Raw genomic sequence first — 16,421 nt, 5'->3', positions numbered from 1 at the left:
CGGCTAACCCTGACGTGGTTGAAGAAAGTTTTCGATTGATTGTGACAATTATCTTGTTTCACAAAATAAAAAATAAAAACTTGAAATAAATTACTTTGTTTTTGTATCTGATACCAAGACGCTCATTTTTTTCTCTGATGATTTTCAATTTTCATTTTCAATTTTCATTTTCATTGTAAATTTTCATTCTCAATTTTCATTTTCAATTTTCATTCTCAATTTTCATTCTCAATTTTCATTTTCGATTTTCATTCTCAATTTTCATTCTCAATTTTCATTCTCAATTTTCACATTCGTCATTTTCATTTTCACCCTCGTGGGACTAAACCCACTCACCGCCGATATCGGGTTGTAGTAGATACCAATAGAAAACAATTACACATAAATGAGGGGCATAACAGTCATACATGTATGTACCTCTACGATACATCGTGGGGGTGTTCCGTCTTTCCCAAGCCCCATTGTTTCCTATATAAATCGAAGTATGACTGTGCGAATGTAACAATGGATGTAACCGATGAAAATTGCTTGAATTGCTTCACTGACCGGAAAATTTAGTCTTTATAAAATTGATACACATGACCTTGAAGGTATTAAAACACATTTCAGTAGGTATTTAAAGGTATTTGCATTTCAAATTTTCACATATAATTACTTTAATGTACAATGCTAGGTATCCGATGTTAACAAGGCTTTCATTCTTCTGTGTCATTGATACTGTTTACTTTTTATAAATGAACTTAGCATTCCAAATCAGTAATACATTAAATAATCATGGATTTAAGTTCTTCGAAATCTGACAAGAAATTTTCAAATCAAGTGCAACATATAGAGCCTGTCAATCGACTGCCCACATCCATGGAAGCCGACTGCAGGTATCAAAGAGCTGGTATATATATGCTTATGACTTATAACCATGAACTTACTACAACAGAGGCGCGGGGCTCAAACCTCCGCATCCATACATGTACAGTTTGCATTCAACTGACCAATAAAATCGTAGCCTTGAATTACGCTCATAAAGATGGCACGGTTACAAAAGAATCCCGTTGGATACAAAATTATGTTTAATTCACACTTGGGGATGTAACGGGGTCAAGCCAAAATGCAGCAATTATAGGGCGGTGCAGACCTTTTTAAACTTAGCAACAACATTAATAACAACACCAATAACAACAACAACGCACAAACCTCTGTAAATGCCGAACACTTACAGTTCGAGCCTCTTTTGGATCGGTTTTTATTGACTGTCTTTGTTGATAAATGACATTGTTGACGTGAGTATATTAGACAAGTACTCTTTGCTAAGTACATTTGCAAACAGTAGTAATAAGGTGACCGAATGTATTTTGGGCATTATTTTAAAGGGTACAGATTTCTGATTTAGAGATAAGGTAATATTTTGTTAATAAACAGACAGAGCTATGGCTGTTCGTATTTTTTATCGTTATTCTGAACTGTAATATCATACATAAGTACATAAATTTATTGATTCACTTATTCATGCATGTGTTCGTAGTTGGCGTATGCACACACGCACGCACATACGTGACTTATGAGCATTAATGATATGAAAACAATGATATAATAATGTGCAATAACAATAGCTGACTTTTGAATCTATTAAGTTAATAACACTTTAAAGCAGTATTCTGGAAGGAACAACGCACTTACGTTCTGTAACAGTAAGCTGCAGCTATTATAGCTGCCAGCAAGCCATCTGGAGCAACTGTTGCGTCTATCACCCATAATTAAGCCCCGGAGTCGGCCGTCATGGGGCATTCTGTGATGGAATTGTTTTATAAGAGAATTTCATATCATGTACGTCTTCATTTAGTCAATTGTGATATTAATTGTTATATATTCAATCTATAAAGTATTCATACCATTTAAATGCGTTTCAAACAAGGGTAAAAACTAGTATTTACTATTTCGAAAAAGTATTTTTAAGTGAAACTTTCATTGCCAAAAGTGTAAAAAAGTAGTTTCTGTTTATTTTTATTGAATTATAAAGCAAACCTTTAGAACACAACTACTTATAGTCAAACGTTATTCATAAGTTACGCAAGCCAAACCTGTCGTATTAAAATTATATGGTTCCCCCAGCAATCAAATCATGCCTTGACAACGGAATGTGGTTTCCACAGGCATCAAAGTCTGCCGTGTCAACGGTATATGTTTTACAGAGGCATCAAAGCCTGCCGTGTCAACGGTATATGGTTTCCCCAGGCATCAAAGCCTACCGTGTCAACATCAGTGTTCCCCCTACTGGCCTCAATGTCAGTGTCCCCCCTACTGGCCACAACATCAGTGTTCCCACTACTGGCCTCAACACCAGTGTTCCCCCTACTGGCCTCAACACCAGTGTCCCCCCTACTGGCCTCAACACCAGTGTACCCCTAATGGCCTCAACATCAGTGTCCCCCCTACTGGCCACAACATCAGTGTTTCCCCTACTGGCCTCAACACCAGTGTTCCCCTACTGGCCTCAACACCAGTGTTTCCCCTACTGGCCTCAACATCAGTGTTTCGCCTACTGGCCACAACACCAGTGTCTCCCCTACTGGCCTCAACACCAGTGTTTCCCCTACTGGCCTTAACATCAGTGTTTCCCCTACTGGCCTCAACATCAGTGTTTCCCCTACTGGCCACAACACCAGTGTCTCCCCTACTGGCCTCAACACCAGTGTTTCCCCTACTGGCCTCAACATCAGTGTTCTCCCTACTGGCCTCAACACCAGTGTTCCCCCTACTGGCCTCAACACCAGTGTTTCCCCTACTGGCCTCAACACCAGTGTTCCCCCTACTGGCCTCAATGTCAGTGTCTCCCCTACTGGCCACAACATCAGTGTTCCCCCTACTGGCCTCAACACCAGTGTTCCCCCTACTGGCCTCAACATCAGTGTTCCCCCTACTGGCCTCAACATCAGTGTTCCCCCTACTGGCCTCAACACCAGTGTTCTCCCTACTGGCCTCAACATCAGTGTTCCCCCTACTGGCCTCAACACCAGTGTTCCCCCTACTGGCCTCAACATCAGTGTTCCCCCTACTGGCCTCAACACCAGTGTTCCCCCTACTGGCCTCAACATCAGTGTCCCCCCTACTGGCCTCAACACCAGTGTCCCCCCCTACTGGCCTCAACATCAGTGTCCCCCTACTGGCCTCAACACCAGTGTTCCCCCTACTGGCCTCAACACCAGTGTTTCCCCTACTGGCCTCAACATCAGTGTTCCCCCTACTGGCCTCAACACCAGTGTTCCCCCTACTGGCCTTAATATCAGTGTCCCCCAGTCCCCCCTACTGGCCTCAATATCAGTGTCCCCCAGTCCCCCCTACTGGCCTCAATATCAGTGTCCCCCAGTCCCCCCTACTGGCCTCAATATCAGTGTCCCCCAGTCCCCCCTACTGGCCTCAATATCAGTGTCCCCCAGTCCCCCCTACTGGCCTCAATATCAGTGTCCCCCAGTCCCCCCTACTGGCCTCAACATCAGTGTTCCCCAGTCCCCCCTACTGGCCTCAACATCAGTGTCCCCCCTACTGGCCTCAACATCAGTGTTCCCCCTACTGGCCTCAACATCAGTGTTCCCACCGTTATCGATTTATTGAACAAATATTTTTCACAATATTGATGTGACCTTTCTCCTCCCTACCCGCAATACAATGAGGATCAGTTACTGATCACCCACGCTCACCACTGATGCTCTATTGTCCGAGATTAAGCTGTTCTAGTTATTGTGCAGAAAACGACAAACCCTCTGACCTACATGCCCCACTTTCTATTATATGACATCATCAAGTAAACGTGCAACAGAAAGCTGTTTGTGGGGGTGAAGGTTTTGTTGTTGTTTTTAGCTCCACTGGCCGAAGGCCATGGAGCTTATGTCGTCACAGATTGTCCGTCGTGAGTGCGTGCGTGCGTGCGTGCGTGCGTGCGTAAACTTTTACTTTAAACGACATCTCCTCTGAAACTGATAAGCGGATTTTGACAAAACTTCACAGGAATGTTCCTTTGGTGGTCCTTTACCAAAATTGCTCAAATGGTTCCGGTCCATTGCACAATATGGCCGCCAGAGCTAAAAATAGCAAAATCTTTAAACGACATCTCCTCTGAAACGGTTCGGCAGATTTTGATGAAACTTGACAGTAATGTTCCTTGGGTGGTCCTTTATTAAAATTGCTCAAATGGTTCTGGTCCATTGCACAATATGGCCGCCACAGCTAAAAATAGCAAAATCTTTAAACGACATCTCCTCTGAAACGGATAGGCAGATTTTGATGAAACTTGACAGAATTGTTCCTTGGGTGGTCCTTAACCAAAATTGCTCAAATGGTTCCGGTCCGCTGCACAACATGGCTGCCAGGGCAAAAAAAAGAAAAACCTTTAAAGAACATCTTCTCAGAAACCGATGATCAGATTTTGATGAAACTTAACAGAAATGTTCCTTGGATGGTCCTTTACCAAAATTGCTCAAATGGTTCCGGTCCATTGCACAATATGGCCGCCAGAGCTAAAAATAGCAAAATCTTTAAACGACATCTCCTCTGAAACGGTTCGGCAGATTTTGATGAAACTTGACAGTAATGTTCCTTGGGTGGTCCTTTATTAAAATTGCTCAAATGGTTCTGGTCCATTGCACAATATGGCCGCCACAGCTAAAAATAGCAAAATCTTTAAACGACATCTCCTCTGAAACGGATAGGCAGATTTTGATGAAACTGACAGAATTGTTCCTTGGGTGGTCCTTAACCAAAATTGCTCAAATGGTTCCGGTCCGCTGCACAACATGGCTGCCAGGGCAAAAAAATAGAAAAACCTTTAAAGAACATCTTCTCAGAAACCGATGATCAGATTTTGATGAAACTTAACAGAAATGTTCCTTGGATGGTCATTAACCAAAATTTGTTAAATGGTTCCAGTCCACTGCACACCATGGCTGCCAGAGCTAAAAAATAAAAAAAAACTTTATACGACTTGTCGTCGAAACCGATGACCTTTTTTCGATAAAACTTGACAGAAATGTTTGTTTGGTGCTCCTTTACTCAAATTGCCCAAATCATTTCGGTCCACTGCACAACATGGCAGCCAGAGCTATTAAAGTAAAAAAAATTTTTAAATAACTTCTCCTCAAAAATTGATGATTGTATTTCTATGAAACTTGACGAAAATGTTCGTTAGGTGGTCTTTGCTTGAACCTTTTGGCCAGTGGAGCACAGGCACTGATGTGCCTCTTGTTTTAGAAAACCATGGTGTAATTTCTTGCAGGTTTCATCTACTCTCTAGCAAAGAATCCAGGCCACAAAAATCGTTTGGAGTCTGAAATCGTTGACACTTCATTTATAATACAGTTAATTTAATAAAGTTGTTTTATTTTATTTAAAATCTCACCTTGTATGTGATTAAAATTTTTAAGATAGCCTGCTTCAATTATATCTGAAAACGTTTATAGAAATGCATTCAAATATTGTAAAGAAAACAGATGCATTTAATATTAATCAGCCTATGTCAACCTTCGATCGCAATATTCGATGAAATATGAGACAAACAACCGCTAATTTAATTTCGCAACATGCCTTGCTATGTCAACTTATGCCAATCACATTTATTTGCTTTAGTATTTGATAAAATATAATTGTGCTCTAATACTAAAACAACACAGGTTCCATCATTCAATATACACAGGTTCCATCATTCAATAAACACAGGTTCCATCATTCAATATACACAGGTTCCATCATTCAATATACACAGGTTCCATTATTCAATAAACACAGGTTGCATCATTCAATATACACCTAAACCAACAAAATGATTTCCAGAAGTCTATTTTGCAAGATTCAAGTTTTTGCTTGTTTTTGTAAAAGAAGCGGCAATTAATAAAACCTTATTTAACGACCTCTTTAGTTAAACCCAAATTGGAAATACTCTCTGTTAATAAATATCATCAATAACGAAACAGAACGAAACCATCACATTGTGAATAAATTGTTCGTCATGAAACGAACACAAATTTTGTTCTTATTTGTTGTATTCGGAATTCGTGAAGGTATGTCAAATGATGAATTTCTTTTTCATTGTTTTCATTTTTGTAATTAATTCCCATATTGTCTTATGTCGGTATGTCGGTGTATATGTTTGACGGTCTGTCAGTGTCTGTTAACATATACTAAGCAGGTTCGTAACAATTCGCAGAAGGAAATGCAAGACTCTAGTGTATCTATATTTGACATGAAATTTAAACTTCTTTATCACTCGATTGGTCCACATCTAAAACCGTTCTGTGATAAAATCACATTAAACTAGGTTTTAAAACAGATGTGCTATAAATTGTTTCAATATTAAAATACCACGACCACATTCATTGTATACGTTTGAAAAGCTTAAATTGTAGATTGTAAATTTCTTTTAGCTACCCCATTTGATCCGTACAGGCCAGGAGCACACAAATATATTACAGATTATTCCTATTTGGGGTATAGAAATGCCCATTGTTATGCTAACGACACACCTGCAACAGGACAACAGTGCGATTACTCTTTGCAGCAAGACTGGTATTCTGCACCTAACGCTACTATTTTTAATAAATGTCCAGATAGAGGAGACTGTGGAGTTATCTATCCAGTATGGATAAATGGTATCTGTCTCATTTAATTCAATTGTATTCAACATTTTGATACCATTTTTGGGGTCTTACTAGCTTTTTTTTGTTTTGCATAATCGTCGTTATCGCCATTATAGTCATTACTGGGGCATTCAAAGACGTTTACCATTGATTTACTATATACTAGGGATGCAAACGAATGGCAAAATTGATATTCGGTAATTCTTTCGATCGAATATTCGATGACCGAAATACTTATTTCAGAAGATGTGGTAAACTACTATTATTAATAGTCCCCAAAGTAATAGCCGGGGCATTTTTACCCAACTTTGTCGTAGCTAGTACGCACAGCGGACCCTGATTTCCCGAAATGAGCCTTTGAAATTCTCCATTTTCAGGAAGAAAAAACACACAATACATTATAAACATACAAACAACACAATCAAATAATTTCAATTCCGCTGTCTTTATTTCTGTAAACAATGTGAAATTATATGGATTCCTAGTCAAATAGCGTTTTGCGCCAATGGAGAGTCTTTCCGCATGACAAGCAGCCTCGTTCTGATATTGACTTCTAAATTGACTAAATATAACTATAGAAAGCCCAAATCAACTCGGGAACTAGTGAAATAATAAAGCAAAAACATATGTGGATTTGACTCATTTATTGTACAACAAAAGAGGAAATATATCATAAAACGCTATACTGTACATTTACATTTTAAAGCACGAACATTGTATCGAAACATGAAAAAAAAATTTAAGCACATATATGTAAAACAGTATTGTAACACATGTCATTCATATCATCACGGCGATTTGAGCTAAGTTGCACAGCTTAATTTTTAGCCAAGACAACACATTGGTGTTAAAGCCGAATACTAGCCAGTTATTGTAAAAGTGGGGGGACTTTTTATAGTACCCGACGATATGTCCCTAAATGACATATGACGTGTGTTTAGTGTATTGTCGTCTCATTCACACCTCTGGCATTAGGGTCGTTGTAAAAAAAGACAAAAGAACTCTATAAACAACAACTGTGTTGTAGGCAAACGGTTTTTTATTTTCTTTATTGAACTTTTTTTCTCGAATATTCGAATACCCATTTTGACATTCGAATACCAAACGTTTGATCGAATATTCGAATATTCGTTTGCATCCCTACTATATACCGGTGTCTATAATGCTCTACTTTTAACGTACAGCATTGCAATCGAGCCTACCTTTTATTTGTATTGCACATTTCAGGCTCCTTTCCGAGCGTATCAGATGAGGCAAAGGACATGACCGCGTCTATCGAAATGGTTGACAATTGCTGCAACCGAACCATAAATGTACAAGTTAAAACTGCACTGACTTCCTGGTCTTTTGTCTGGATTATACACCAACTGCACTGACTTCCTGGTCTTTATCTGGATTACACACCAACTGCACTGACTTCCTGATCTTTTATCTGGATTGCACACCAACTGCACTGACTTCCTGGTCTTTTATCTAGATTACACACCAACTGCACTGACTTCCTGGTCTTTTATCTGGATTACACACCAATATGTTCATCTGTGTACTTCTTTGGTAACTACTCTTGATAAACCAAAATACATATACACAATATCTTCTTTGAATATTTATTGTTAAATATTAAGACCATTCTCATGTTTTTTATTTTTTCCAGATTGTACATGTGTGTTTATTGATTTTTCATTTACGTATATCAATGTCTGTTTCTGAAAAACGATAAATAACATCGTTTTAAGCCAACAAATGGAATAAACGTCATTGATATGAATTTGAAATACATTTAAGCTCTAACTCAAAGCCAGATAATATTGCAGCGCATCCACTGCAAGCGGTAAACCAAATCTAACAAGTTAGCTTTCGTGAGCGAATGGTACCGTTTACATAACTCAGGTCTGATGAAACATTTGTGGTATAAATATATCTCCTTATCAGAGTCGAATCTTCCATGTAAAGAACACACAACCCCAGTCCAAAAGACGACAACATCTTCGCATTCCAGAAACTCACACAACCTTTTGATTGGTGCACTGATTGGTTGTGTGACTTCTAGTGGCGATTGTTACCCTCATCATCTTAAAGAGAACAGTGTAAGTTTCGAAAATTTCAAAACAGGGTTCCTTTTTAAAAAAAAGCTTCTTCTTTTTTTTAAATACTCTACTGGATAAAAAAGAAACTGTGTTTCCCAGTGTGAATGTTGAGCATCTCGAATCAAATCAATGGGTTGTTTTTGTTATTTAAAAATCATAAATTAGTATTGACTTAAACATCGCATATCTTATGCAAAAGTAGCTAGAACTAGTATAATCAAAGTCTGATGTATTTCCGTACTACAAATGGTAAGTTTATTCAAATGCCTTAATATGGATTTGCTTTTTCAGGAAAGTATTTTTATCAGTCTTTGCTTTGGTTGTTTTGTTCTTTTTCATCACCCTGTCAGGCTGTGTAAGAATTATCATTCAGACGGGAAGGTGGAAATTCATGACCCACCTCCACCGTACCAACCATCACCGCTGTACGGCAACATGGCGCCACAAACACACGCGAGAAAGGTGTGACGTTATACTACGACTCTTATTACTCCGACCATCAAATAAGCTAGTTTCTTTCATAGCTACATTAACAATAATATTCAATTTTGATTTTGGTAAACCCAAACAATATTTGAGTTATTTCAAAATATAATACTTGCTGTTTACTAATAACTTCATAGATACTTTTTATCAACGAAAAGAACGTGACATGACCTACAGTTTGTCAAGCATATTATATTATTTGCGGTCTAACTTTTACATTTCCTTCTGCAAATATAACCCTAAAATATATACCAAAATAGTATGGGGGCCAAGGGCATATTTGATTCAAATATTTGAGACTCACGTACCTTACTGAGACTTCAGCTCACCGTTACATGCAGTTGATAAAGGTGATATCTTCGGATGTCTATTGTCTGTCTATTCGGCGTCCACAATTAATTCGATTACTAGTACTTCTAAAAGACACAACAATCACTGAAACGTTCTTACATTGATCAACTTCGACTCTGGGTTAAACATATTCTGGGAAATTTTTTGTTAACACGCCAAGTAATAAGTATGTTTCAAAACCAGTACGACTCAATTTAGTTATAAAATTGATTTGCTCTAAAATTTGCTTTTGTTATAATTGAAAATAAATTAGTGGAGTGAGGTGACAAAAGAAAACCTTTCGGTTATCCTTTCTTACCCATTCTGTAAATAGAACGACCCGAGTGTGACCGGAAACGTTTTTTTTCAAATGACGTCACAATAACGCGGGAAAAGATCAACCACTTGAAATTAGTTTTAAACGTAAAATTGAAACACTTATGGCAACAATACATTTAAAATTTAATAAATTAACACTTTCTAAAATGTTGATTTATATTTTACGGGACCAGCTGACACAATACAAACAATAACCAGATCAATAGTTTTCATGTATATTGTTATGCGATGAATTGCGATCCGAACATATCCGAAGATGTTGCGTTCATCGATTGATAAACGCAATTGCCGAAAGGCAGTTCATTTAAGGAATGGAAGTTGAGGTGTAAATATTACATTATGAACATAGCATAACGCCGTGAAGCGTGTATAAAGGATCAGATTTTAATGAGATTGTGACAACCTTTTAATCATTTTGACATTTGTTATGAATCCCTGTATAATTAACTCGAGTCTTTCAAGTACAATAATCGTCAAAGGACTCGATGAGGTTGGTGATTGGCTCACCTCAGGCAAGATCCTTGACATCAGTTCTGGAGACCTGAATTCAGATGGGTAACGACCTCGCTAATCGCAGACAAGGTCATTGATATCTATTGAAAAAAACTGAGTCAAAATCATATTTCAGGCTTCTTTCCAAGCGGGTCTTACTTGACATGTTTTCAATAAGTGTTAGATTGAACAAAATAAATTTGTATGCTACTTCATCGCAACGAAACATATTTACAACATTTAACCATTACTTAATGCATATTATACCCTTTACAATTAATTTCAAAGCGCTTCAAGTATTGGCAGACATTCGGTCTGCTACGATTTGTGAGTATAGTCATGTAAAGCCGAAATATTCCTCAGTTTGTCTTAGTAAATTCAGCCCAGAGTCTTAAGCCTGTTGCACATTCATATTTATAAACTTATGTTTGAAAATCGGACTCCATTTGCTATCGATAATCGAATCGAATCGGACCAAGTAGTTCAAATAACTATCGGACAATAATCGAAAGGTCAGAATATCAGTAAGGAATACATTCTTTATAAATAGTATCATCATGATCATGTATATGGATAAACATGGAATCAGTACGTGTGATGCTATAGTCATGTTTTGTTTGCAACAGTAAGTAAATTTTCATAACCTTTTTCTGTCTTTAATAACTTAACGAAAAAACATAACACAACACATACTTAATAATTGCAGATCAATTGCAAAATGATGCAAACCGCACCAAGTAAGTTAATTATCGTAGCATTTTAAGTATGTAAAAGCATATTAAATATTTGTGAACCAGCTTAAAGGGACTGTACACCAGATTGACACCAAAAAAGGTTTTTTCTGTAACGAATCTCAGGACAATTATCTAATAGAATGTGTTACGCTTTGATACCATAATTGTAAAAAAAGAACCAAAATGTAAAAAAAAAATGTGTCGTAGACCGGGTTTGAACCCGTGTCTCTAAAATTGCAGACCAGCGTCGTATCCACTGAGTTATGAAGGCTTACTCTAATAGAGTGACGTAATTAAGCTATACACCTACCTCGGTAATATCACGTGATAACACCGACTAGCTAATCACGCATAAGTAATGAATTCTACCTGTTAGACATACCCAGTAATCTTTTTTAATGGAAAAATACGAAATAACTGCTAAATTAAATAAATTGTAAACTATGTGGTACTTCAGTTAGTAAGTTTTAATGCATTGTACACATCGATGCCAAGTTTATGTCAGTTTTCGACAATTTTCTTTTTTTCCCCGCTATTTTATCATACGGGGTACAGCCCCTTTAACATTCAATAACCTGTTATATTGAACATTTCATTAGATTATCTTAATGTCAAAAATTTTACAAAAAAAATATTTAGTTAATTACAAACGATACCAAAAAAGGTTTCAGACAGAATGCATCGCGCCGAGATCCCATGTGTTTGCAGGTAAGACCGAACCCAAGACAACACATGAAGAGACAGGTTATTGAAGAAGGTTTTAGTTTTGTAACATTGGGAGAGTTTGTAAGTTTTTAAGCAAAAGAGTTAACATTCACCGCATTTGTGTAAGAGATTGACCTCCCTCGTTAAAATGAATTCAATAAGAATTTACCGGAAAGAAAAAATGACATATACTCGACTTCTACTACAAAGCAAAAAAATCGTAGTTACCGGAAATAACATTAGCGACATCGATTTTAAACAACAACTATCGATTGACGCCGACATAGCATTGCAGCGACGATTTATTGATTATAATCGATAATCGTTTTATCATTATTATAAACCACACCATAAACATACGGCAGATTTCACGTTTTGGTGACCAAAAAGTTCCCGGCGAATATTGATTTTTAAAATTTATTGCAGATTTGTGATTTCAACATAATCTTTTACAGCAATTTCTTATCTATCATATTTTAGAACATTTGCAATGATTTATTCATGCATTTTTATAAAAAAAAGAATTTTGTATCACCATACCATTTGTGCTAGTGTTACAATATTGCCGGTAAAAACTTGTTTTTTTTTAATATTTTGATCCAAAGAAGTATTTTGTCTTGCACTAAATGGTTCATTTATCTATAAAACAGATTGTACAGACAAAAAATAAAGATTGTTTCGTTTTTCTCAAATAAATTTATTGAAACAAACCCTAATTGGACAACAAGACAGAAAATGTTTTCTGCAAACATAGGTTTTCTTTTTATATCAGATCAGATAAGCTATAAACATAAATGTTTTGTTGTGGTAATATAAATGTCTCTAGTATGGTGCAATTATCATTACCTTTGATATTAAACATATATATTATAAATTGCTAATTGCGAGTATGTGCTAGTGTTACCACAAAACAGAATGAGTAACATTAGCAGTATGTCACATTAGCAGTTGGACAGAATGTTTCACAACAAATTAAAATACAGTCCTACCACAGACTGTTTGAGCTTGATACAGTATAAAACAAACTATATAAATGATTGATAAACACGGTCAATTGATAATCACAAAAATTCTTAATTCTGTCCAATAAATAACGATATCAAACACAAAAGCGGTATGAATTCAATATAAACTACGTACCTAATGAATGAATACTTACAAACGATAGTTTACGGACGACATTGTTATGTTCGAATAATTGACTCTGGGAAAGTCATCAAATTTCAACGATGTTCTTGCTTTATTAAGCGCTTGTCTTAATGCTAGCGTGACATAATGTTAACGTTACATCGAAGGACAGAATGAGCCAAACTTGGATTAAGTTTTTATCAACGGTATTCACCACTATTTTTATCATTTCAATGTCAACTGTGAACCAGTCCAATATAAAAGTAATCGCTACCCGGATGTTAACCCTCAGTCGGTGTAAATTATTCACGAATAGAAAAGGTGCTATCGTCATGCTAAAATGGGACAGAATCGATTTTGAGTAACATTAACACATTTTTAGACCTAAAAAACTTTATGATCGGGAATGACCAATTTCTTGTTACATGCAATACTGTTTTTATCCGACATGTAGTCTTTGTTTTCAGTGATTTAATAAAGGTGTGTTTAGGCTTAAAACAGTTAGCAGTGGATCATGTCTGCTAATGTTACACAACAATTCGAGGACAGATTACCGTAACGTTATCACCTTGCGCAATTACCGAAAATTTAAGTATATTACGAACGAAATGCAATCATTTTAGATATATTATTGTTTTAATTAACATTTCTTGCAAACATTATTCAACAGACAAGAATAAAATACTTACCAGATGTTACTGAAAAGCATCCTCAAAAAAGTGGTATATTGGTACCGGGAAGATTTTCTGTCTTTTTTGTCCTAAATATCGGCATATTTTTACATTTTTTTACCTTATTTAACACAATATTTTCATTATTTTAATACAAATCACTTCTATTAGGTGTTCTTATTGGGTTGGGAAAGGCAATTGCTGTATATATGACGTTGACATGCAATAACAATAAATGAAAGCAAATGGGCCAAATAATTGCCTTTTTGTGTATTTTGTTGGATGCATTTGATGCATACTCTGATAGTAAATTAATTACGAATCATATTTGATGTGTAGAGTATATTTTACTACAAAAAATACCTATATGCTATAGCCGTGACAGCGCATTGTTTATCAAATCACAGTTCCAGATAGGGTTTAATATTCAATTGATTGTTACTCCATACCTTAGTAATAATTTGGGTATTCCACATTTTAAATGCGTATTTCATTAGACTAGCTAGTTACTAAGCACAAAAGAGTTCCAGCAAAATATACATTTTTACTTAATTTTGTTTAACTGAGGTGGGAGAAAAAGCATCTACCATAGCCGCTCGGTAAACCTCGTTTCCGCAAAACACCCTACGCTCGGGTCGGAATGAACCTATCTTACACTTTCGGCCATGGAAAATACTTATAATCACTTTTTAGAGTAAATATGATGGTCAAATATACTTATAAGAAAATCATAATGCATAAATCAAAAGCTTACAAGTCTCAATATATTTATAGATCATACACAAACACGATGAAACTCAATAGTCAATGAATAACTTATGATATGTCCAAAACATTACAAATGCCCCCGACAGATGGTCATTTATACATATTTTCTAGTGCATGGAGGCAAACAATGATGACTTGACTTGCTATGATAATGGTTAAATAATGGTCAAAAGTTGTTGTATGTTCATCATGTAGCACAAAGAACAAATATACTAGCCAAATATACTGGACTTGCTTCATAAATGCGTAATGCTCTTCATGAAAATACTGTTAAATGGGTACCAAGTTTGATGTGAATACCGTCATACATGAACATATATGTGTTTCTTATGTGTTGTATTGGTATGACTGCCTCTAACGACATAAAAGTATACCTTGACTTTTTGTGTTTTGAAAACAATCACCCTAACAATGGCACGATATTCAATGCTCAAACCCTTCATACATAACTGAGACTTTTAGCTTACCGGGGGACATGTCCTAGACTAAACGCGTATTTGTACGACACGAAACAACTTTGACACACACGGCAAACCATGCCTATAAAATTTAAACCTCATCCCTTTGACAGAGAGTTTTGTGTTCTCCCTGTTGAGTGTCGACAATTATTTAGCATCCGACTTTTGGCTTGTACTGGTACCCGGGTACTCGTTAGCTCGTACAGCAATACTTTCTAATGTTCTATGTGTGTGTGTTGGTGTTGTTTTATGGGGGGGGGGGGCGGTATTTTCGTCTGGTGGTTGTTGAAGTGAATGAATAAGGTGTTTCTCCTATGTGTGATTTTAATGCGCGATCGCCAAGTCCTGTGAATACCTGCAGACGCTGCAGGGACCCAGGCATGATTAAATGACAGGCTTAGAGCTATCCCACTCATGTGAATACCCGCAGACGCTGCTTGGACCCAGGCATGATTAAATGACAGGCTTAGAGCTATCCCAGTCATGTGAATACCCGCAGACGCTGCTTGGACCCAGGCATGATTAAATGACAGGCTTAGAGCTATCCCACTCATGTGAATACCCGCAGACGCTGTTTGGACCCATGCATAATTAAATGACAGGCTTAGAGCTACCCCAGTCGTGTGAATACCCGCAGACGCTGCTTGGACCCAGGCATGATTAAATGACAGGCTTAGAGCTATCCCAGTCGTGTGAATACCCGCAGACGCTGCTTGGACCCAGGCATGATTAAATGACAGGCTTAGAGCTATCCCACTCATGTGAATACCCGCAGACGCTGCTTGGACCCAGGCATGATTAAATGACAGGCTTAGAGCTATCCCACTCATGTGAATACCCACAGACGCTGCTTGGACCCAGGCATGATTAAATGACAGGCTTAGAGCTATCCCACTCATGTGAATACCCGCAGACGCTGCTTGGACCCAGGCATGATTAAATGACAGGCTTAGAGCTATCCCACTCATGTGAATACCCGCAGACGCTGCTGGGACCCAGGCATGATTAAATGACAGGCTTAGAGCTATCCCACTCATGTGAATACCCGCAGACGCTGCTTGGACCCAGGCATGATTAAATGACAGGCTTAGAGCTATCCCACTCATGTGAATACCCGCAGACGCAGCTGCGACCCATGCATAATTAAATGACAGGCTTAGAGCTATCCCACTCATGTGAATACCCGCAGACGCTGCTGCGACCCATGCATGATTAAATGACAGGCTTAGAGCTATCCCAGTCGTGTGAATACCCGCAGACGCTGCTGGGACCCAGGCATGCTTAAATGACAGGCTTAGAGCTATCCCAGTCGTGTGAATACCCGCAGACGCTGCTGCGACCCATGCATGATTAAAGACAGGCTTAGAGCTATCCCAGTCATGTGAATACCCGCAGAAGCTGCTGCGACCCATGCATGAATAAATGACAGGCTTAGAGCTATCCCAGTCATGTGAATACCCGCAGACGCTGCTGCGACCCATGCATGATTAAATGACAGGCTTAGAGCTATCACGTTCCTGTGAATACCAGCAGACGCTCCTGGGACACAGGAATGAATAAATGCCAGGCTTAAAGCTATCCCAGTCATGTGAATACCCACACA

General features: G+C 37.7%; 1 protein-coding gene across 1 annotated transcript; it reads left to right on the top strand.

Annotated features, from left to right (window-relative positions):
* The first annotated feature begins 2,216 nt into the window (after window positions 1-2,216).
* LOC128246228 (uncharacterized) lies at window positions 2,217-3,606 on the top strand. The gene is made up of 2 exons (XM_052964421.1): window positions 2,217-2,279; window positions 2,473-3,606. Exons 1-2 carry the CDS (start codon window positions 2,217-2,219, stop codon window positions 3,604-3,606), a joined length of 1,197 nt encoding a protein of 398 aa, XP_052820381.1.
* The last annotated feature ends 12,815 nt before the right edge of the window (window positions 3,607-16,421 follow it).

The sequence above is a fragment of the Mya arenaria genome, chromosome 9 (genome assembly GCF_026914265.1).
Source record: "Mya arenaria isolate MELC-2E11 chromosome 9, ASM2691426v1".
NCBI lineage: Eukaryota > Metazoa > Mollusca > Bivalvia > Myida > Myidae > Mya > Mya arenaria.
This window is presented reverse-complemented; position numbering and strand designations above follow the sequence as displayed.

Bases quoted from the DNA above. Each gene is read 5' to 3' on its own strand.
- LOC128246228 (XM_052964421.1), top strand. From the start codon at position 2,217: ATGGTTTCCCCAGGCATCAAAGCCTACCGTGTCAACATCAGTGTTCCC. The intron at 2,280-2,472 runs GTCAGTGTCCCC...CCTCAACACCAG, and splicing joins TTCCCCCTACTGGCCTCAAT to TGTTCCCCTACTGGCCTCAA.